Raw genomic sequence first — 22,109 nt, 5'->3', positions numbered from 1 at the left:
TGTGTAGCCTATGGCTGTGTAGCCTATGGCTGTGTAGCCTATGGCTGTATCTCTTTGTAAAAGAAAGGAGGATTTTTTTAAGGAAAGAAGTAGCAGGAATGCATGAATGTTTCAACAGGGTTTGTGCAATATCACAGTATTGCATTATGCTGGTGTATTTAGAAATCCCTTTTAAAAACATTTTTTTAAAAGACCCTCCTCGTTCTACTAAATTGATACTGGATTCCATGACCTGTATTAAGGTCACGCATTGTACATTACATGAAAATGCCATCCGAGGGATGGTGGTGGAAAATTTAACCGAGCCTAGCTACCTGTTGAAATGTGAGACTGTGAGAATTAAAGTGTACCTAATAAAATTGTGGGGGTATTCTGAGTGATAAAGGTGAGCTAGCCAACACAGATACTGCTTTGTGGACTATTTTAGAAAGCTGCGACTAAAGAGAGTAAAACCTCACAGGGAGAGAGAAAGGAGACTTACACTGATAGTGTCACTTACATTCACACATGTACACTCGACCACTTCTGGGCGTTACACACAAATACAAAAAAATGCAAGCAGAAAAAGAACATTATAAAACCACATCAGGAACCATTATGCAACCACACACATTTTCTCAAGGTGCAGAAGTCAGCTAATAAACGCACCACACACTGGAACAGTTTGGGTCACTGACTGTCAGCAAAGAATCTCTTCAACACTTTTCCGTTTGTTTGACAATTTTTAAGTGAGATCATGCTTTAAAGCTAAGGCTTCATGAGCTGATGAATGACCTCTTATGAGAGGTACTTCCCAAAGTTTGAATTGCATACACTCATGTGCTCCGAAATCAGTGTCTTCCTAAGTTAAGCTAAGTGATAGCACTGAGCTACTATTACCCAAATAATGAACATGAGCTGGGTTGTTACTGCAATAACTTATCAGCAATGGTGTTTAACTTTTTCTTTATGAAACTGAATGTCTTAGTATTATTTACAGTTGAAAAAGTATGTCAGCAGAATTCAGCTGAGTGGTCAACAGTGACCCTTTTGGAAAGGCTTGGACAGACCCCCCATTATACTTTTCAGTATTCATGTTTATAGCTATAATGGGGGAGGGGAACTGTTGGGGTACAGTGCCAGTCATTGACTGTAGCACCTGATAACATAATTAGTTTAATAGGGCTGTGCGATATGACCAAAATCTCATATCCCGATATAAGAATTCTATCGTCCAATAACGATATAAATCACAAAAATGTAACATTTTCTGTAAATTCTGTGAATCTCGGGCAGCTCGTCTTGCGGGAATGAAACTACACATTTTTAGACATAAGTTGTAAAGGCCGCCGTTTTCTTTGTGAGTATTTATTACACGGCGTGCTGCGGGGAAAAGCCTGCTCTAACGTTTGAGTCTAAGGTTTATTTTTTAGCACCTGGCGGCTCTTTTTTAATTCTCATCCGTAAATAATCTGCTCTTTCACGTGATTCCGTTTATTTTGAAAAGTCTCAACAGGATCTTGAGCTTTATTGTGAAAGGTTTATGTGGAACATAAACAAGCAGACACGCGATGGTGGTACCGTCGTGGTTGCTAACCACAACGCATAAAAACAGGCGCTTGTCCATCCCTAGTGTGGTTATATAAAATATAACAGAAAGAGAACTTTAAGAAATTAATATAGCCACTACAGTGACCATCAAAACGATGAAAAAAATATTGCCGTAAACATTTTATTTTGCGACACCACGAAACAAACGATAGCTAAAATGAAACGATAGATGTTTTCATATCATCATCCGATATATATCATTATAACAGCCCTATAGTTTAACATAGTAGCCTATCTGGTGTCAGCTAGCCAAGTAGAAAAGTTCAATCATTTAGTCTGCCCACTGTTCATACCTTTCCTTTATACTGGTTCAATTTATGTATGTATGTATGTATGTATGTATGTATGTATGTATGTATGTATGTATGTATGTATGTATTTATGTATTTATTTATTTATTTAGGTGAATGTAAATTTCACCATCTTTATCATACACATGCCAGACTGAAATGTCAGTAGGGTAAAAATATAAAATAGTGAAAAAAATAAACATCAGCCAAGCTTAACACCAAGTTCACTGGAAAGTTTCTGCTGTTGTGCTTCCACAGATGAAAGCCTTACTGGATGGAGAATCATTCGCATTTCTTCACTATAGACTTGGTCTGAGCCAACACATGAATGACAATGGAAATATTGATGTTTATGAATTAATTCAAGACAACAGGATAGCTGGTGGTTTAAACAAAGGTTCTGCTTGTGAATACTAATAGAAAACCGCAACTCAGAATCTTTAACTTGAAGTAGCCCCCTCAGAATTAAAATGACAGGTATTCTGAGCAAACTTTCTTTGAAAGAAAGCATTTGGACAAGCCATCAAAAAGATTCAAGCTTAGAAAAATAAAGAGCCCCAGGAGTGGTTCTGTGTGAAAGCTATTCTTGTGGGGAAAATGAGATACATCACAGAATAGAGATGAAACCAACTCCTACACACCCTGTCCCTGACCTACATAGGGCTCTGAAAACTCCCTCACTGTGCACCAAATGTGGTAATGAGAGGAGGGATGTATGTGTACAGGGAAAGTGCAAAATGCGTCTTTTTAGGCTGTGCTAGGACACACATTTACAGAGTACCTTGTAGCTGAAACCTTGTCGTACTTTAAATGTGGCAGTTGTTGGATTTGCATATTTAGTATTGTTCTCGTCGGCATTTTATTTCCATTCAAAGTGTGCTGTCTTTGATTACTGAGTGAAATCTTGTGGGTCCCTGGCATCCAATTTGTGCTCCACGATTCCATCTCATCTCTCTATTGCAGTTTACTTAACAGCTTAACAAAGCAGTAAGGGTGCATAATTTTCTTTAAAAATTAAATTAAATCACAGAGTTTAAAGTTAGAAGACAAAAAACAACTGCTGGGCTTCATATTTAGTACTAGACCAAATACAGATAAACCTCACAGCCAACAGTCAGTGGCTGACTATGTTGTACATATCTATAGACAAAAGCAAAGAACAGCAGCTGGTGATGACTGAATAAACAGCATTGGAAAGATCCAACAGAGAGTCACTGAGAGCACCACTACTTTAGGGTTTTCCTTTACAGAAAGTGGCACACAAACACTCAGCAGACAATGAGAGACTAGCAGACCATTGACAGGAACAAACAGTGCCAGGCAGAGATGATTCTGCCGCTGGCATTCCTTCCTTCTTCATCTTTTCTTCAGCATCCCGGTGGACTTCCTATCAGGAGATATAAATGTGACTTGGCCAATTTAGTAACTGCAAACAGTTCTTTGAGAACAAACGGAATATGTCTTTCTTTGGCTGTCAAAAGGCGTAACAATTTGAGTGGGAGGCTGTTCACAGACATTTGTGGATTTCATGGATTTGCTTACACATAGACGACTTGCCCTACCAAAGACTTTGAACCCAGAAGATAAGCCTTATTGGTTTATACTTTATGAATGATCACGAGAGATTCACAAGGCGCCTGTGCCAAAGGCCATGTGTAATACAATAACACACTGTAAGCACAATATGATAAGAGGGCTATCTTTACAGATTTTTGATTGTTTATTCCTACTTTCTCCCAGATCTGCTGTCATGTTTTCACTGTTCAGACATATGGGGATGTATTATTCATTCAAGAACCATTTTGGCCTTCATATGCCCTCTGCTGTACAGAGATTTGGTAGTAATGTCAGCTCACAACAGCACATTTGCTGGTGATGTCACATTAATCAAGGAAACAAAACAGTAGGACTAACTGTGACTTCCCCATATCCCATTTGTTTACACAGCACAATAGTGGGCAAGACAAGTGTGTCCCTTACTGTTCAAATGCTGAAGAATATCCTGATCCATGAAGTAGTTTTTTTTAACCAAAACATAAAGTATGTTAAGTATAAAATATCTGCAAAAATGTGTAAGACTGACTGACGGATTGTTGATTAATGCAAACTAGCCCAAATTACTGTAGTATCTATGTTAATTAAATTTAATTAGTTAAATCTCTTATTTTCACCTGTTCTTTTGCAAAACCATTACTGATGATTTTATGTGTAATCTGGGTGTCTCTATATGCCTTGATTTACCTGTGAGGTTAATAATATGTCACTAGTTGGAGGATTTGACAGAAACATATGTAGGAAAGGTTAAGTTCAATAAGTCCTGCAGTCAGCCATTAGAAGTGAATGAAAGCAATTACTCAAAGGTCTAGAGGAACATTTTAATCAATATGGTGTTATTCACCTTACAATACAATTTGTTAGAAAACAAAGGCCCAAAGACATTGCCTGTATCAAATGTTGATATATTTCCTCCGTATACATGCTATAAAAAAAAGGAATTTCATCCAAGATTTGTGTAAGCACGACCTTAAACAGGTCATTCACACTCAAAAACCCTCCAGTGTGGCTGAATTAAATCAATTCTGTAAAGAAGAGTGCCAAAATTCCTCTGCAGTGATGTGAAAGACTCGTGGCCAGTTATTGCTAACACTTGATTGCAAGGGTGCGGCACGCACATGATCCGAAGATTCAAAAAAGAAGAAAAAAAAGTGTGTGTATGGTGCGCGTGGTGGGTCTGTCAAACGATAGTTATGGTCAGCGATAGTTATGGTCAGCGCTAGCGGTCCAAGTGGAGGAGCAGAGGAGTTTGCGGTATTCAAGCAGCCCTTTCCTGCCCAATCCGACCGGGCTAAAGTCATTACAAAAGCTTTTGGGGTGTTTAGCTGTAGACGGGAAGCCGTATTCCGTTGTGCGAAACACGGGGTTTAAACTATGATTAACGCGCTTGAGCCACGCTACGCGTCCACTTTAGTGGCAAGATCATTCCAAGCATGTATGAGCAGGAAAAGTTTAAAGTTATGGCTGAACTGTCCCAGGCATCTTCTGTTGCCCAACTACAAATGGGTGGATCTCCAGGGCAACGGAAAGCTACGTGACCGTGACAGCTCATTATGTCACAGCGGAGTGCGATATAATGAGCGGTATGTATTGTTGTAGGGTCCACCTTACAATATAAAGCGCCTTGAGGCGACTTTTGTTGTAATTTGACACTGTATAAATAAAATAGATGCAAAGCCCTATATTGTACAGTCATTTTTTTAAATATAATTTCGTGGAATAAGTATTGAGTTTAATGTTTTTAATAGGCAAAAAATACTTCACTAAGTAAATAACTAAATGTTACATTTTTGTCTTTTTTTGTTGATCCAAAAATTGATCCAATCGGTGACTTAAAACCGTGAGCCGATCAGAACTGTGAGATTTCTGATCAGTTGCACCACTAATAGCTTTTCTCCCATAGTAAATGAAATCAGTGTTTATAAACTGGGTTTTGTATTATCTTTGTTTATGCTTGTCTAAAAGTTTGTTTGATGATCTGAAGCATGTAAGTATGACAAATATGCAAAAACGAATAAGAAACCAGGAAGAAGGTTTTTTGCATTTTAGATTCAATGTCTCCAATGTCTATAATAATATAATGCATATAATCATCAAAAAAGACACGCCTGAAAAATCATAACATTTATCACAAGTGTTTCTAAATATCAAAGTTGTCTGATACATAAGGGGGAATTCTCCAGTAACATCAAATACTCAAAAAAAAATCCCTGTGTGAAGTGCTATTATGAGCTTGTATGATGTATGCTGTAAGTGTTTTATTGATTTGTTCTTTGTGCACATTAAAGATAGTACAGACTAATGCTGGAGCATCCAAATGTAGAGGGAATAATTCCCTGTTGCCAATAAAAACTCTTCAGTGGCTTTCCTCTGAGTTCCAAGTAGATGTCAGTCTCTTCTATCTGATCTTGCTCCAGGCTAGAGTGTAACAATAAAAACAGCAACTGGGACCACAGAACAACAATAGTAACTACACTTAGTTAAATCTAAAATGTCTTATGTAAACAATCTCAGACAATTCAGTTTTTGATATGTGCAGCGACTTTCTTAGATTTCTGCAGTCTGCTGTTGCCTTTAGCATTAGATTTGACATTGTGTTTGTTTGATGTTTGCTATTGTGCACTTTAAAGTAACAAGGCAAACTGTCATTGTCAGTGACAAACAGGGGTGGCTGCTCTTTTGATGTGCCAATCAAATCAGAGATCACATATGAAAATGTGCTCCCAAATGAAAGAATGTCTTTGGTTTTCTTACGAAATCTCAAGAAGTTGTTTTAATAATAGTGCAATTAACACACAGCTACAGGTACCTTGGTGTTCATCTGAACAACAGACTGGACTGGACTCATAACTCAGACGCCCTCTACAGGAAAGGGCAGAGCAGGCTGTACCTGCTGCGGAGACTCAGGTCGTTTGGAGTGGAGGGCCCACTCCTGAAGACCTTCTATGACTATGTGGTGGCTTCTGCTATCTTTTATGGTGTGGTCTGCTGGGGCGGCAGCATCTCTGCTGGGGACAGGAAGAGACTGAACAGGGTGATCCGAAGGGCCAGCTCTGTTCTTGGATGCCCTCTGGACCCAGTGGAGGTGGTGAGTGACAGGAGAATGGCGGCTAAGCTGTCATCACTGTTAGACAACGTCTCCCACCCCATGCAGCAGACTGTGACAGCACTGAGCAGCTCCTTCAGTGGGAGACTGCGGCACCCACGGTGTGGGACGGAGAGATTTCGCAGGTCTTTCCTCCCCACTGCTGTCAGACTCCACAACAAAGACTTTAACTGATCAAACACACACATCCACACATGTGCAATAACACTAAGTGCAATAATCTTTTCTGGCATCGTTGTATTTTTACTCAGTTGTATATAGCATTTGTATTCTATTTTTATCTTATTGTATATTTTATTCTACTGTATATAGTATTTTATTTTATTCTGTACAGTTGTGTACTGTATTTATTCTTATTGTATTCTAATTTTTGCACTGTCCACTTCCTGCTGTGACAAAACAAATTTCCCACTGTGGGACTAATAAAGGTTATCTTATCTTATCTTAAACCTTCCTGCAATTCCATTAAACATGTAATTTAATTGAAATCTTAGTTTCATTAGATCTGACAGAAAGAGACTAGTCAATACTACAGAGGTCAGGGTGCCCTAATCTTTAGTTCCTAGTGTTTCTTACATTGCAAAATTAGATCTCTATACTTCCATAACTTAGCAGTTATGTGCAGAAACAACATAGAAGATTTTTTTAAAAGTGTAAATAGTGAGATGCTGAAGATGAAAATAGTTTATGGGGTGAAAAGAATAGGTGCATACCTCTGTTTGGAACAAGACGCCAAGTTAATTATTTTACTCAGATTTGATGTTTTGGCTTTTTTGTCAGTACCGTCAGCAGTTCCAAATACACGAGAACATATAGCATAGTTCACAGAGTACATAAAGAGACTTCAAAGTACCACCACATTGCTGCTGAATTGCTAAATTAAAGAACACAGTTGTTTTCGCACAATTACATCAGTCAAATCAAGTTTTTAAAAAATCTATTTTCCAGTTCAGCTCACCGATTGAGCAGGCGACCATATGCCATATGGCTGAAATGCAGCATGGGTTCAAGTCTTACCCACGGCCCTTTGTTGCTCATCTTCCCCTGCTCTCGCCTCCTTTCCTGTCTACTCTACACTCCAAATAAATGCAAAACTCCCCCCTTAAAAAAAATCCACTTTCAAACCAAAGGGGAAAAAGGCGATCCTTAAAACCCCAGATCCTGTATGAGAAATTATATTTCTGACTGAAACTACTAATCAGAAATTCCAAGATTGTCAGGGTCAGACCCTGAAAACCCTACCTTAATTTAACCAACACTGGTTATTTGTTAATGCTTTATGTCAAAGCTTTTTAAACTTCACATTTCCTTTCATAGTTCCTGAAGCAAAAACAAGATAAAAAGATATTCCCACACTAAGAGAACTTTTGAGTGAGTGCCAGCATTATCTTTGTTTTGACACTTACTGTGACCGATGAAGGTTAGTATATCAAAAGATGAAAATTAATAAACATATTCAATTTCACTGAATTTCAAACAAATGTTTCCTTATGGCTCAAAAGTTTAATTTCACTTCTATTCTATCCTATTTATATGATGCCAAATCATAATAATGTTTGCCTCGAGGCACTTAATAAAGCAAGGTAAAGATACTTCAATAACACAGAAAAAGCCACAACAATTAAAGGATCCCCTATTAACAAACACTTGGTGACAGTGAGAAGGAAAAACTCCTTTTTAACATGAAGTAACCTTTGGCAGAACCAGCCACAGGGAGGGACAGCTATCTGCCACGACCGGTTGGGGCTGAGGGGAGGAAGACTGGACAAAAGCCAGACTGTGGAAGTGAGCCTGAGTTTAACAACTAATGATTAAATGCATAAACACAGAGTTATGCAGCTCAAAGTAACAGGGCAAACTTTCATTGTCAGAGTGTATAAACACAGAAAGTGAAAAGAGGTGAACGAAGAACAAACAGTCAGGGCATCATGGGAAGCTGCCAACAGCCTGAGCCAATTGCGGCATAACTAAGGACGGATTCAGGGTCACCTGATCCAACTACGGTTAGGTCTATAAATATTTGGGCAGAGACAACTTTTTTTTATAATTTTGGTTCTGTACATTATCACAATGAATTTTAAATTAAACAACTCAAGACATAGTTGAAATGCAGACTTTCAGCTTTAATTTAGAGGGTTGAACAAAAAGATTGCATAAAAATATAAGCAACTAAAGCATTTTAAACACAACACCTTCATTTCAGGGGCTCAAAGGTAGTTGGACAAATTTGCTGTCTATTTGTAAGCCTTTCTGTCCAAAGTTTAGGCTCCAACAAGAGAAATGGATGCTCATTAAGATCAGATGACTGACTTGGCCATTTAAGAATATTCCACTTGTTTGCTTCAATAAACTCCTGGGTTCCTTTGGCTGTATGTTTTGGGTAATTGTCCATCTATATAATAAAACACCACCCAATCATTTTGACTGCATATTTCTGGAGTTTAGTGTTGTTCCCTTGGTTGGCTTTTGTAAAGAGATTTCTCTTCATCATGGAAATGATTCTGCGATCTTCCACCACTGCTGTCTTCCGTGGACGTTTGGGTCTTTTTGCATTGCTGAGTACACCCGTGCTTGCTTTCTTTCTTAGGATGTACAAAACTGTAGATTTTGCCTCTCCTAATATTGTAGCTGTTTCTCAGATAGGTTTTTTTCTGTTTCTGTTTTTCTGTCCGTTAGCAGCTTCAGAAAAGCTTGTTTCACCCGCACAGAGAGCTACTTTGACCGCATGTTGTCTGTTTACAGCAAAATCTTCTAGATGCAAGTGCCACACCTCAAATCAACTCCAGGCTCTTTATTTGTTCAATTGACAATGACATAATGAAGGAATTGCCTGCACCTGCCCATGAAATTGCCTTTTGCAAAAATAGTCAGTTTAGAATCACTAACTAACCTACTAAACATGTTGTTGGCAATTAGGCTAATGAAGGCTAATGAATTTTGTTAAGTTGACTTGGCTATAGAATTTGTTATCAAAAAGAGCTAACAGGAAATAAGATAAGACATGTTTGGGTAACATGACATTAGTGTGACTACAAAATACTTCAGATAAGCTTCTACATCCAAACAGTTCTGAATGTGTTCTACTAGTTAATTATCTAATTCTTGACTACATCCCAAGGGAATGTAGTCAGTGTGCGATACAGTACACCGGTAAACATTTGGGAGGCGTGTACCCACTATCAAATGGCTTATTGTTAAGTTCAGTCTGAAGGCCTTACATGTGTACACTGTGTGAGTGCATGTGTGCAAGTTTCATGGGTGAATGTTTGGCAAAATGAAGAGGGTGTCCACTGATAGTAACGTCTTTGTGGTAGTTTAAAGACATGCATGAATGGATTTCTAATGTCTGTTGGAAGTGCTGGACTGTGACTAAGGAGAAAAAAAAATCGGATACAGTGAGCCCATAGAGTTTCTTTAAAAAAAATGCCTTGGACATCCGGCCAGTGAAGCAGAAACAGAGCCCTAGCACAAAATGCAAATTAGTTGGTCAGAGGTCCCTTAGGCCCCCCAACTGCAACCCTCCACCCTCCTGTGTCCCCTTTCTATTCTGCTGAGAGTATAGAGGCAGTGTGAAATCCATCCCAGAAGGGGCCATTGTACGCCGGGAAGCAACCGTCAAACTGGAATGGTTTAGGCCGGGATCAGGCCTCTTTTTTTATAGCTGAAGGCACTGGAGAAAAACCCCAGCTAGTAGGTGTTTTGGATCTAGGTTGAGCCACCAATCCCTCTCTCATCCTTCCTGGTGTCTGTCTCTGAAAATGCTATCATAACAAGGCCTCATCCTCTGTATCCCTGCTGGCTATTTGAGGCAGGCTCAGGTTTAATCGTCCATGATGGTGTGTACTCTGCCAAAGGGCCACACAGGTATCTACCATTCCCATCCTTTGCTCTTCTCCTCCACATTGTCCATTCAGCTGCCCTTCTAAGTGCCGGACTGAGAGACAGAGAGGCACAAACCAGCACACCCACCCCCAACTCCACTCCATCAATAGCCCTCTTGGACAAAGCTGCTGTCTTTGCAACATGCTAACCATGCTGAGAGTGGGGAGTGAGAAGGAGAAGAGACAGAATAAAAGGATAAAAAAAATAAGACAAGGAAAGGGAGAACCTATTTGGAACACAACAAATATGCCTCTCACCTCCTTGTCCTCAGTAGTGTGTCCTCCGAGAAGCTTCAGGCACTCCCTGATGACCCTTTAATCCTGGTAGCCTCCCATAAACTCTCAGCTTTTACCACAGCTCCAGTTCCAGCACACTCATCTTTATAGTCTCCTGTGAGGGCTGCAAGTGGCTGAACACAGATTGGAAACCTCCTGTCCTGTTTACTTTCCCACAACTTCTCCCCTGCACCGTGTGTACAGTTCTAGATGAGGTAACCTTCTTTGCTCCCTCCCCTTTTTCGCTGCCTGGTTCGGTTCCTCCCTCTGTCTCCCCTCTCTTTTTTATTGCCCCCACCCGCCACCCCTCAGCTCATCCAGTTTCATTTTGTCCTTTCTTTGGTTTTTCTCCCTCCTCCCACTCTCCAGACCCCTGCTGCTGTCCAGACAGCGGCACAAAGCGGGGTGAGGGTTCTCAGTCACAACTGACCAATAGAAGATTGGCAAAGGCAAGCATTCAGCCAATGGAATGCCTAGGGGATGATATTTTCACCAATCAGGGGCGAGATTCAGACAAAAAGGGGTTGGACTAGAGGAATTAGGGACAACGCTATCTCACAGCACTTCCGTGTGGGATGAAGGTGTCTGTGCTAGGCAGCCGGTTGAATTGAAACAATAGATGAAAAAATACATTTGGTTCTCCAGCAAAGTAATGCTTAATACTATAATCCTTGTGTTCCCCCCACACCACACACAGCCTGTGTGTTTAAGGTGCGTTTATATAAGGCTTTAATACGGACTTTAAAGAAGCAGTCTATTATCTGAATTGAACATAAATGTATATACTTTCTTATTTATTATTATTTTTGTTTAGGTTAGACAATTTGAGAAGATGGGAAATAATCCCTTGCATTGTAAAAAACAAAAGATATGGACTTATTTTACTAGCAAATTCTATATGGGTTTGTTTTAACGCTAGACATTTTGATACACAACTTTTGACATTATGAAACAGACATGGCACTCAAAGAATCCTGAACTGAAATCTGTGGGTAATGGGAAATCACACCAAAAAAAATCTTTTCTTTTCTTTTTTTCTTTTTAAATCACATGTGACTGACGATTCTATACATGCACATTTTATGTCTTGGTGACCACAGACCAAATTACATGCAATTTATGGTAACTGGTTATTCTAAATCAGCCACAGAGAGTGTGTCATCTGTCTGCGCTAGCCCTGTCATGTTTTGGCAATGTGTCCAGGATGCACTACAGTGAATATCTGAAACAACATAGGGAACTGGTGTGTTAGTATCACAATGGAAGCATCTTAGGGCCATGTTAAACACAAACTATCAGCATTCATAATTACTTAACAAAATAAACAAGTTTCATAAATAAAGGTACTCAATTTGAATTGGACCAGGGTGATCAAACTCCCTTAAGTTCAATGACCAAGTTTGACTTTAAGTGAGCTTTCTATAATGACATGAAATACAGGTAAACACCCATTTAATTTAATAAGTCAGCTTATTATATTGTTATATGCATCACCAATCACAGCAGATCTACAAACACACATCCAGAGTGTTTTTGGACAAAATGATTTTACAATTTGACTAAGTTTTTTTGAAAGTACATTTTCATTGACCTGATGACAGTTTTAACATTCGCCATTTCAGGGGCCAGATTCAACCCTTCGGTGGGCCAGTTGCCTCTTGGACTCTGTGTTTGATAGTCCTGTATCAGACTTTTACTTTTTATTGTTACATTCATTCATTCATTCACTTAACATTTTGGCTTTCTTTTTTTCAGTCTGAGTACTTCAGTATTTCTATTTCTGACAATAATCACATTTGCAGTTCTGCAAGCTCATGCACAGTGTGACATGTGCTAGAGGTCGCTGCATATGAACACACTGTAATGTGTGAGGTGAAGTTTAGACAAATGTCATTCGCTTTGATTATGAAATCCTCCGCTCAGTTATTTATCTGCATGCTTCTTCAGCTGTCTCCAGACTGAGTACAGGGCAAGAACTGACCAGAAAACATTCTGTTGTTCAGAAGATTTATTAAAACACATTGAACAAATACACAGAATACAAATAAAAAGATGACAATTCACTTTTTCATTCAACTGCTATACAGCACAAATATCAGTACCATAACACTGCTTGGCGCTCATTGTCTGTAAATGCCTGATATACCACCACCTCCCAAAAGTGAACCATCAAACGCTTCACATGCTGTGCATTCACCGCAACAAAGGTGCCTTTTAACAGGGTCTTTTGGTAGCTTTTGAAGCCACATTAATAAGCATGTGCATACATTGTTAACATATTGGTAATATTAGACTGAAGCCTTTTTAACAGACATTACATTCATACTGACTTCAGTTTGATTGCATTTCAGTGAAGTATTGTGTTTTTCGACGTCATCTCATGGTCACAGTTCCAGAGGAAAAGGACAAGTTTTTGATTGATGAGCACATACGGTGCACATAGCAGTTCTATGGCAACACCATCCAGTAAACATTCATCTTTTTCAGTTTAATACAAAAATCTATATGACATGGACTTATCTCTGAAAAATCTTTCAATTTCAACAAGTATTTACATGTTTCTGAGGTTCTGTCTGTCAACCATCCATGTCATGGTCAAGTAGTTGCTGGCATGAACAAAAACGGTAACGGAAACAGCATCGATTCACACTAAAAAAGCGTAGTGCACTCAAGATTAGTCTCATGATGCTTTCCAAATCGTAATGTTTTGAATTTGACTTTTAAGTCAAAGCATTTCGAGAAACGATGAGTGCGATACAAGCTGGAAAAATGAAGAGGGAATCAGAAGAGAGCACCTAAGGACAACCATTTGAACTGGCAAAAAACAGAGTAAGGATATACACTCACCATAAATCACTATTTCTTCACTTTAGATTAGTCAATAGCAATTATCCTTTCAGCATTTTCAAATAAGTGCCTTGGCAATGGCATAATAATAATCATAATACAAACATATCATTGGAAAAAGAAAAAAAAAGATAGATTTGTCAATAAAGATTTGTACATTTAGTCCTAATATTCTTGCAGTGTGTTAATAGAAAATTAAATACGTGTGAATTTATAAAAAGACTGTTTTACCAGGTGCAGTCACTTTAGCACAAAACAGTAGATGGAATGAGTAAACATGTAGTAGCCTTATCACCAGGTAAAGCAATAAATGACCACGTACACTGTTACTAAGGAGGCTGAAAGTGACGACATCCTCTAAAAGCAATGATGGTCCTTGAATGCTGATGCACAGAGAATATTACTTCAAATGAAAAGCTTTGACTGTAACACCACAATTTACAGTCTTAACCTCTGCGGAGGAAATGCACTGCAACAAGAACAAATCATTCTGGATCATATCCTTTAATGGCACCAAGTGACCAAAAACATTAGATTTAACCTCAAAAAAAGAGAAGCAAACAAAAGCGCAGTCTGCATCAAATGTTAAACTTGAGGTGACATTGCACCATAAGCACATGTGTTCTTATTTAGTCCTAACAATTAAAAGGGAACTGGGAAAGTCCCTGGGATATAAGAGGGATAAAACTCCACCCTCCATTCAGGACTCTGGTCTCGGTAACACTGAAGCCCTGTATATGGATGTACCAGATGGGTCCCTGTTTACAATGAAGCCCCACCGGTCATGGCCCCAGGGTTAAGCTCTACAGCCACTACTAACATTCAAATATAGAAAGAATCACAAATATTGTACCATACACAGAAATACTCAGTCTTCTCTAAAATGCATTAAAAATCATTCTTGCCACTCCCAAAGTTTCTCTCACTTGATTTTCATGTACAACACTAAGCCAGGCTTCTGATTTCATCCATGTATGTTTACATGTGTTCACTATCATTAGACATATGTGAGGTAAAATAAACAGCAGTCTCTCAGTATATACAGTACAAGAGGCCAACGTTCCCAGGTACTGCAGTCAAGTCTCCCTGCAGGTTTAGCAGAAATTACTTTCTTGAGATTACCAGCAGGTGGCAGTCTTTAGAGGATTCTCCAAAAGCCTGTGTCCAGCTACTGCATACATGTTAATAGTTCTTGATTCTTTCAAATCAATATTTTCTTCACAGGTTACAACATGAATGACAAAACACAAGTTTATTTAAAATAACAATACTGGCCTTCAAAAAGCAATCTCTTATCAAGCTATGACTGTAGACATCCTCGACGACTCCACTCTTCACAGGGGACAAGCTCCGGGGGAGCACAGTCACAGTGTACAGTAAATAGGCAGATGAGTAAAAGCAACTGAGTGTATGCAGATGAAAAGAATTGAGGCTGACGCAAATAAAACACACATTCCAGAATCAGAATGAGCCCCAATCAAGCGCGTCAGGAACTCAGTGCCACCAACTTGCTCGAGTCTTCCACTGTAGTGCAGAGCGAAAGAAGCTGTTTTCAAAGAAGCTGCTCCATTTTCCTTCTTAATCTGCAGCTTTCCATCACAGGTAAACGAAAGCAAACATCTACTGAAATACTTCTATAGGATTCTTTAAAGATAAAAGTGCAATTGTTAAGATACATACGTCTGCATTAAAAAGTTAATTGCCTTATCCGTAGAGAGAAGAGAGCTTGACTTTTAGATCTGGAGTTAGGAAGGAGCGAGAGAACAAGGAGAGAGTGGCGTAAGAGTTGGTCAGTAGTCATCCATTGAGATTCCATCCCTGGGAGTTTCTGACCTGAGGTCAGTGTTACAGAGCTGGTCTAGTCCTCAATACAGATGACATCACTAGGTTTGCCTGATTTGAGGTCAGGCGTAGCCACGTCCCTCAAGGAGTCAAGTGACTTCTTGTCCAGATGGCTTGTAGGGGGTGGGGGGCCATTAGTGGAGACTGAAAAGAGAAGAGATCTTTTTTTTTGTGGTTCACTGAAACAATATGAATGTGAATGTTGAGAATTTTGCCAGATGGTATGAGACAGTTGTTTAAAGGCAAAACAAAGTCAGTAAATTTCTAAATCTTTCTTAAAAAACAAAACAAAAATTAGCTCTATGACAAATTAAAGCTCTATGACCAGCTATTTATAAAGCTAGGTCATAGGCCAAAGTGCACAATGGACATCTGCAGTGATGTGGGAAGATAGAATTTAGCTAATGTGACTGTTTAAAACCTGTGGGTTTCTACTAATGTTTCTACTTTTAAATGACTGCCTATTAACATTAAGTAAGGATGGCAAGAACAATGGCAATAAGTTGATTAACATGGATTCTTGATTAATTAAAATGATCCTTAACAATCACTTGACTTATCTAAGAAAACTAGTGCTTCTGCAAACATATGCAGACTTTTGCTTGTAGCTTTTTATTGCATATTTGCCAAGGTGATATCATTTACTGTACATGTAGTCTCTCAGCCTATTGCACATGAAATTGAAATGCTATCTGTGTTGTGTGTCACATACAATATAGTGCAAAATGTTGATTGTTACCGCTGACGTAAGGTCCTAAGGGCATCTGACTATAGTTAACCATAGGCTGTCCGCCCGGTCCTCTGAATCCGCCTCCAAAACTGCCGCTGTACATCTGGGAGCAGCCAAACCCACCTGGACTAAACGGCTGAAACACACACAAAGGATTAGTCATCCTGCTGTAAACAGCTTTGTGATTACAGCAGGTATTCAGTATGAGGTTTTTTCTACTATACAGTGCTTAAAAGGCTTGAGTTGCTCTGTAAGAGAAGTTTTCTTTCTACACCAGCAAAGTAAAGACAGATAAAAGCGGAGGAAAGTGCGTCGACTGTGTCATGGTCAGGAAAGCGTTGTCATAACAACCAAAAAAAGACTGTCAGAGCATATGGCCACAGAGACTACGTGGCTGAAATGATCCCTTGTATAACAGAACAAAATACACACTCTTACAGCAGAGAGGAAAGCAAAGACACAACAACTTTTTCTCCTCTGGGAGCAAAATGTGGAGCACAGCGGTGAAAGCAAACAACTTAAGGGAGATTTTTCTTTCCCCATATCGCACCTGAGGGAAATCTTCCGTGGGGAATAGCGAGCCTAAGTTTGAGATTTCAAAGGAATAGTGTGGCTGTGTAGTTGCGACAACGGAGAACTTCAAAGGTTTTGGGACACAGCTTTTCCTTTTTCTTAAATTTACTTAGCCAAGTTGCCCACTTTTGAGCCGTAACCTGTTTTACAGGAAATGAGCTCAAATAACTTTAATTCCATTTTTTTAAAAAGCTTTCTAAAACCCACCTGATCTCCTTGACAACCACGCTCCATCTCACCTGCTGCGGTGGAGGTTCATTGCCTCGGCTGGTGAGGCGGCTCAGGATGCTCCGCTCAGACATCTGCAGCCTCGCCGACACCGGTGGGATCCTGGACAGCATGTTGGGCAGTCGTGTCACATCTGCTTTCATGTCACTCAGAAGTTCCTCCAGCTGGTTCAGCACTGCAAGAGCACGAACACACACAAGAGCAGTTTCACTTATGTTAGTATTAAAAGAATGATTTCGATAAAATGTCGGGAAAATGCGTGTAAAACTTTTCCAACACCCTTGACATAATTAGTGTGAACCTCAAATAATTAAAAAAGCTAATTTGTTTGTTCCAGGACCTGAAATTAACAAGTGCCAAGAACTAAATGCCAAAACATTTTTCACTGGCAGACAAATCAGTGAGGGTCACAGTCAGCATCATTTTGAAACGATAACATTTTAACGCCTCAGTTTCAATCAGTCTTTGGCCTCTTCCCAAACTTTCATCCTACTTATCACTGTAAGCATGTTTTAATGGTGAGTCAAATTAACATAAAATGAAGCCACTGTTTCAAACAGGATATTTACTGGCTGCCTTTTAGAAGCTCTTCACAAAACAGTGGAGTGGAAATATCTGTAAATGCTTCCTTTGGCATCCTGTTTACTGTCTGGATGGATGGAATTGACAGCTGTCTCCATTTGGAAACAAAACATGTATTATTAACAGGTTAAAATAGCTTTTGTGTACTAGTAATTAGTGAAATGACATTGACACCGTTTCAAATAACATAAAAAAAGACTTTTTAAAGTGTAACTGCAGAAGTTTTTTTCACGTGTTATAAATCTCTTCTAACCCATCCACTCCATGACACGCTGTCCAGCCACAGGAGCGCGCTCAGTGAGAGACTGAGGTGACCTAAATGCACCACTGAATGACATACGTAGAGCTGTTTGTATTATTGGAGCTATTTTGCAATTGTTTGCAACATTTGGAATTTTTTATATTGGTGTTTTAACTTGTTCCTTAGTGTTCTTACTGTGTTGGAGCAACATAATTTACTCTGGTATTAGTATTCTGATTCCAACAACACAGCACACTGTGAAAGAAACACAAATACTATTTATTTCATAAAATGTACTGTCTCAGTTAAAAAATAGTGAAGTTCTGGTAATTCTAGGAAGATTTTAGGGAGTTTCGAGTTAATATTTCCTCCTGCATCTGATTTGAAACAGAACGAAGCACAAACAAACCAGTTACTTTGCATCACAAAAAGCTATTTATCAGCACTGGGTAGCTGAATCTCGCCAGGTTAAACTGTTGCTGTTTTTGACACTGGGCTGCGGACCTTTGTGCAGCACGGCGTTGGCAGGTTTGTTCCCAGCCAGAGACTCTTTGGACAGGTGCTGGTGGGACTCGGCCAGACATTCCACCTCGGCAAAGCGAGTGTTGAGTGCCATGGCAGGGTGACTCGGGTCCTGGGTCATATTCAGGTAAGCCGCCCGCCTCAGCTGCTCCTCGATCACCAGAGCCTGCTCTAACAACTACAGTGAGGCAAAGTAACAAAGAGAAGTTTGTATGAAATGCAGACATAGCAGGGAGATGCAAACTGGTTCCATTTGTATTCAGATTATAATGTGAAGAATGTATTATTGTTATTTTTCTGTTTTTTAAAAAAAAAAACAAAAACAAAAAACTCCACACTTGCCTTAAAGCGGCGAGCCAGGAATTTGTTTTTCATTTCTAAGTAGTTGCCCTTATGCATCTCGGTCTTGAAAGGCTCATTCAGAATCGCATAACGTGGATCATTCTGAATGTCTTGCCAGCGAGCGTAGCCATGTCTGAGATAAATTCACGGTCAAAGAAAGCAAATGGGAGCAAGGAAAAACCTCATAAAGTTCTTCAAATAAAGAGGAAGCAGGAAAGCGTAGTTTTACATCATCCTCACATTTTGTAAATATCAGCTCCGCAGCTACTTCTGTCATAAGTAATTACATTGCTCTGCCATATGCTTCTCGCTCCTCACTCTGGAAGAAAGGATACGTCACGATGCCAGCCAACAGCCAGTAGTCATGGCGACGGTGCCAGATGTCATGCATCTTTCCAGAAGACAGCGCTGCTCGCTCTTCAGTCTGCCAGAGGGTGTGCAGCTCTGACGGCGTAAAAATTAAAACAGGGTTCTTACAAAAATACAAAGTAATATCCCATATGTCTGTAACACGTAAAGAGAAATAAGAGCATATAAACACAAACAAAACTTATATCAAAACAAAGATAAATCAGTGTGACACCTGAAACAACCTGCAGTAGAGATTCTGAGTAAACCAAAGAAAACACGGGAGGAAAAGTGGGAAGAGAAAGAATATCTATTTATAAGGTGCAGACTTCACTCTACAGTCTGACGATATGGATAGTCTCAGAAAATCAGACTCAGAAGACTTCTATGATGGGCTTATAAGTGACAATTTCTCCCAGTGACACAACATTTGTCAGTGACTTTGTGAACTCAGAGTCTAATTGATCAACTTTATCTCATATCTCATATGTGGATATGAAGGAGGAATGTGACCAGAGTACTCCAGGTGACACCTGGTCAGTCAGCATCAGGTATATCAAGGACAAATAGCAGAAATCGGATTGATTCTTACCTGTAAAACCTCCGTCAGCAATATTAAACATGAACTTTGCTTTGAATCCATTTTTGTCTTCCTTCCTGCTCTCGTCTATCTCATCCAAAGTGTCCTTGTCTCCATTTATTCGACCCTCTAATGCGTCTTCACTCTTTACATCATCTGCAAAGGTTACAATTAATTAAAATAAATATCTGTGGTGTATATAGTGGTGTACATAGCAGAATAATCCTCCATCTTTAATTTAAGGAGTCATAGCACGTTTACCTGGTTTATTTTCCTTGTCTTCAGTTTTTGCCAGAGGAGAATCAGTGTCTCCTTTTTCTGAGGACTTTTCGGTTTCTTTGCATGGCTCCACTGAGGATAGAAGAAAAAAGAATGAATAAACAAAGCACAGCCTTGCAGATAAGTAAAATCTGAAGTACACAGATCATAAACCGCTCACTCTTAGGTGAGGTGATAGTGGATTGCGCTTCGGACTGTTTGAAAGCTGGCTCTTTTGGGTTAGCAGATGGCTCCGTCTTTGTGGAGGGCGACTCGGTTCTGTTCCTCTCATCTCCTGTTTTCTCCTCTGAGTTGCCCTTGTTCTCGTCACTGTCAGTTGCCTTCTCGGGTGCAGATGCTGGCTCAACAGTGGAAGCCTGCCGAGGGAAAACAGACAGGACAACAGAGGGAGAAAGGATAGAGTCGGTAAAGGGCAAAAAAAGACAAGTTAAAAGGTGTCGGAGTTTGACAAGCGTCTTCTGAGAATGATGAGTTATGGTTACAGTGTGATGACCCATGAGATGATGGACAAGACAAGAAAGGAGAAAAGAAAGAAAGTGGTGGTTAAAGGGAGAAAAAAAAGGACTCACTTCCTGCTCTGACAGTTTCTTGCTCTCTGGCTCTGTGGCTTCCTTGTCCTCCGCAGTACCCAAGAAAGACTCCGTTTTTTCTACATTCCAGAAAACAACAACTCAGCTCATTTGCAGTCATAAAGTGATACAGCATGAACTTTACTTTAACATTTAGAGGAAAACAGAACATGATCAAAGCAGACCTTGTGGGATAGGAGTGCTGGGCTGAGTAGCCACAGGGCTAGCTGGCACAGGCGTGTTGGGATCAGAGGATACACTCTCATTCAGTTTCTTCAGCTCCATTCCAATGGGAATCAGATCAGGAGAGCTTAACTTCCCATTTACATGCTCAAACTCTTGCACCTACAGTAAAGAAAAGAGATTCAACTGTGATAAAAAGAACATCCTATACTTTCACTGGATGTCCTACTTTCTTTAAATAAGGCATTAGGAAGAACTCTATTATAAAATTATAAAGTACATGTAGCATAATTAAGCACTAGTAAAATATTAATTCTGGCTCAAGCCAGATGGACCAGCTCATTTTAACTTCAAACTTAGCCTAGTTATCATGGCAACTCGGTTTTTCAACACTTTTTAAAAACTTTATTTGCCACAGGCCATGCACAAAAACATTAATAGAAAATCTAATTTTAAACTGTAGCTCTCATAAGGGAAGAGCTGTATTCTGCCAGCTGTAGCTACTTGCTAGTCTCTATCTGTAGTACTTGAGCATGTAATACACTAATGCTATACTTTTAAAAAATCTTGTAATACTACAAGTTTACTATGTATAGATTTAAATAAATGAATTAATATAGCTATTGTTATTTGCTTTATACAGTAGTGTGCAAAAGTCCCAAGCTCGTCATAACTTCTTTATATTTTGTTGTTAAAACTGGTGCAACAATTTATTGTTAACCTACTTGGAAATAAAACATATAAAGACAGACAGTTAGAAAGGTTAACAGTTCAAATGAGCCTGGAAGTCAATATTTGGTATGATCACCTTTATTCTTCAACAAAGCCTAAACTCTCTTAGGCAACTTTCTTCTAATTTACTTAAGTAGTCTTCAGGAATAGTTTTCCAGGCTTCTTGAAGGACCTCAGAAATGTGAAACATTTCATCACTGATCCAAGAGAGTGATGTACGTGCTGTTTGCTTGTACTCACATGCCAGTTTTAGGCAGTTCTTGCCCAAGTGAGTCAAGATCTCGATCCAGGATCAATAATTCAGGTAAGGAAATCCCAGAAAGTTCATTCTGTTTATCTGGAAACAGAGTCCAGATGAACAAAATCAAACTTTTAGTGATTTCCAAGTGACTGAAGAAGTCATTGAGAGTCTCTTCATCTGGATGCCATCCATATGACTTCTTCGGTCCCTCCATCCCTTGAGTTTGGTGTGTTTTTATGATTAAATTATTCATAGGTCAGTGTTAAATGGTTAAACTATTGTAAAGGACCATTTGTAAGAATTGTAAGAAGGTAAGAAATCAAGGGTGGCTCAAGAGATTTGCACAGTACTGTATAATATAAAGAAAAAGTAGTATTAGCCTGTGATCCTACATTGGCGAATATAATTTTGGAAACTGTATTTAGTAACTTTCTAACCTTTCTAAACACTTTACATACAAATCTTCATTCACTTCAGTCTCAGATGTATTCACTGCTGACAAATCTCCAAAAAACATCTTATTTTGGAATATGCATGATGTTCAAAGCAAGAAAAAGTTTGTACCCAAAGATT

At 39.2% G+C, this 22,109-nt stretch overlaps 2 protein-coding genes across 6 annotated transcripts in view; both read right to left on the bottom strand.

Moving 5' to 3' along the window:
* arhgef10la (Rho guanine nucleotide exchange factor (GEF) 10-like a) overlaps window positions 1-11,086 on the bottom strand; it is a 113,193-nt gene extending 102,107 nt beyond the window's left edge. For all 3 annotated transcript variants that reach the window (XM_005729674.1, XM_005729675.1, XM_013910015.1), the window contains exon 1: window positions 10,680-11,086. The gene's annotated coding sequence lies outside the window, so the exon portion shown is untranslated. The remainder of the gene's footprint in view (window positions 1-10,679) is intronic.
* A 1,614-nt stretch (window positions 11,087-12,700) lies between these two features.
* chd5 (chromodomain helicase DNA binding protein 5) overlaps window positions 12,701-22,109 on the bottom strand; it is a 36,145-nt gene continuing 26,736 nt past the window's right edge. For 2 of the 3 annotated variants that reach the window (XM_005729670.1, XM_005729671.1), the window contains exons 30-40: window positions 20,566-20,725; window positions 20,381-20,460; window positions 19,972-20,167; window positions 19,794-19,883; window positions 19,545-19,688; window positions 18,940-19,048; window positions 18,605-18,737; window positions 18,245-18,440; window positions 16,929-17,092; window positions 16,099-16,252; window positions 12,701-15,530 (exon numbers count right to left, since the gene is read on the bottom strand). In XM_005729670.1, coding sequence (XP_005729727.1) covers window positions 15,403-15,530; window positions 16,099-16,252; window positions 16,929-17,092; window positions 18,245-18,440; window positions 18,605-18,737; window positions 18,940-19,048; window positions 19,545-19,688; window positions 19,794-19,883; window positions 19,972-20,167; window positions 20,381-20,460; window positions 20,566-20,725 — 1,554 coding nt within the window. In that variant the 3' untranslated portion in view covers window positions 12,701-15,402. The remainder of the gene's footprint in view (window positions 15,531-16,098; window positions 16,253-16,928; window positions 17,093-18,244; window positions 18,441-18,604; window positions 18,738-18,939; window positions 19,049-19,544; window positions 19,689-19,793; window positions 19,884-19,971; window positions 20,168-20,380; window positions 20,461-20,565; window positions 20,726-22,109) is intronic. The other variant, XM_005729672.1, reaches the window with a different exon arrangement.

The sequence above is a fragment of the Pundamilia nyererei genome, unplaced genomic scaffold (assembly GCF_000239375.1).
Source record: "Pundamilia nyererei isolate P.nyererei 1_Seehausen unplaced genomic scaffold, PunNye1.0 scaffold00034, whole genome shotgun sequence".
Taxonomy (NCBI): Eukaryota; Metazoa; Chordata; class Actinopteri; order Cichliformes; family Cichlidae; genus Pundamilia; species Pundamilia nyererei.
The sequence above is the reverse complement of the archived record's forward strand: the minus strand, read 5'-3'. Positions and strand labels throughout refer to the sequence as shown.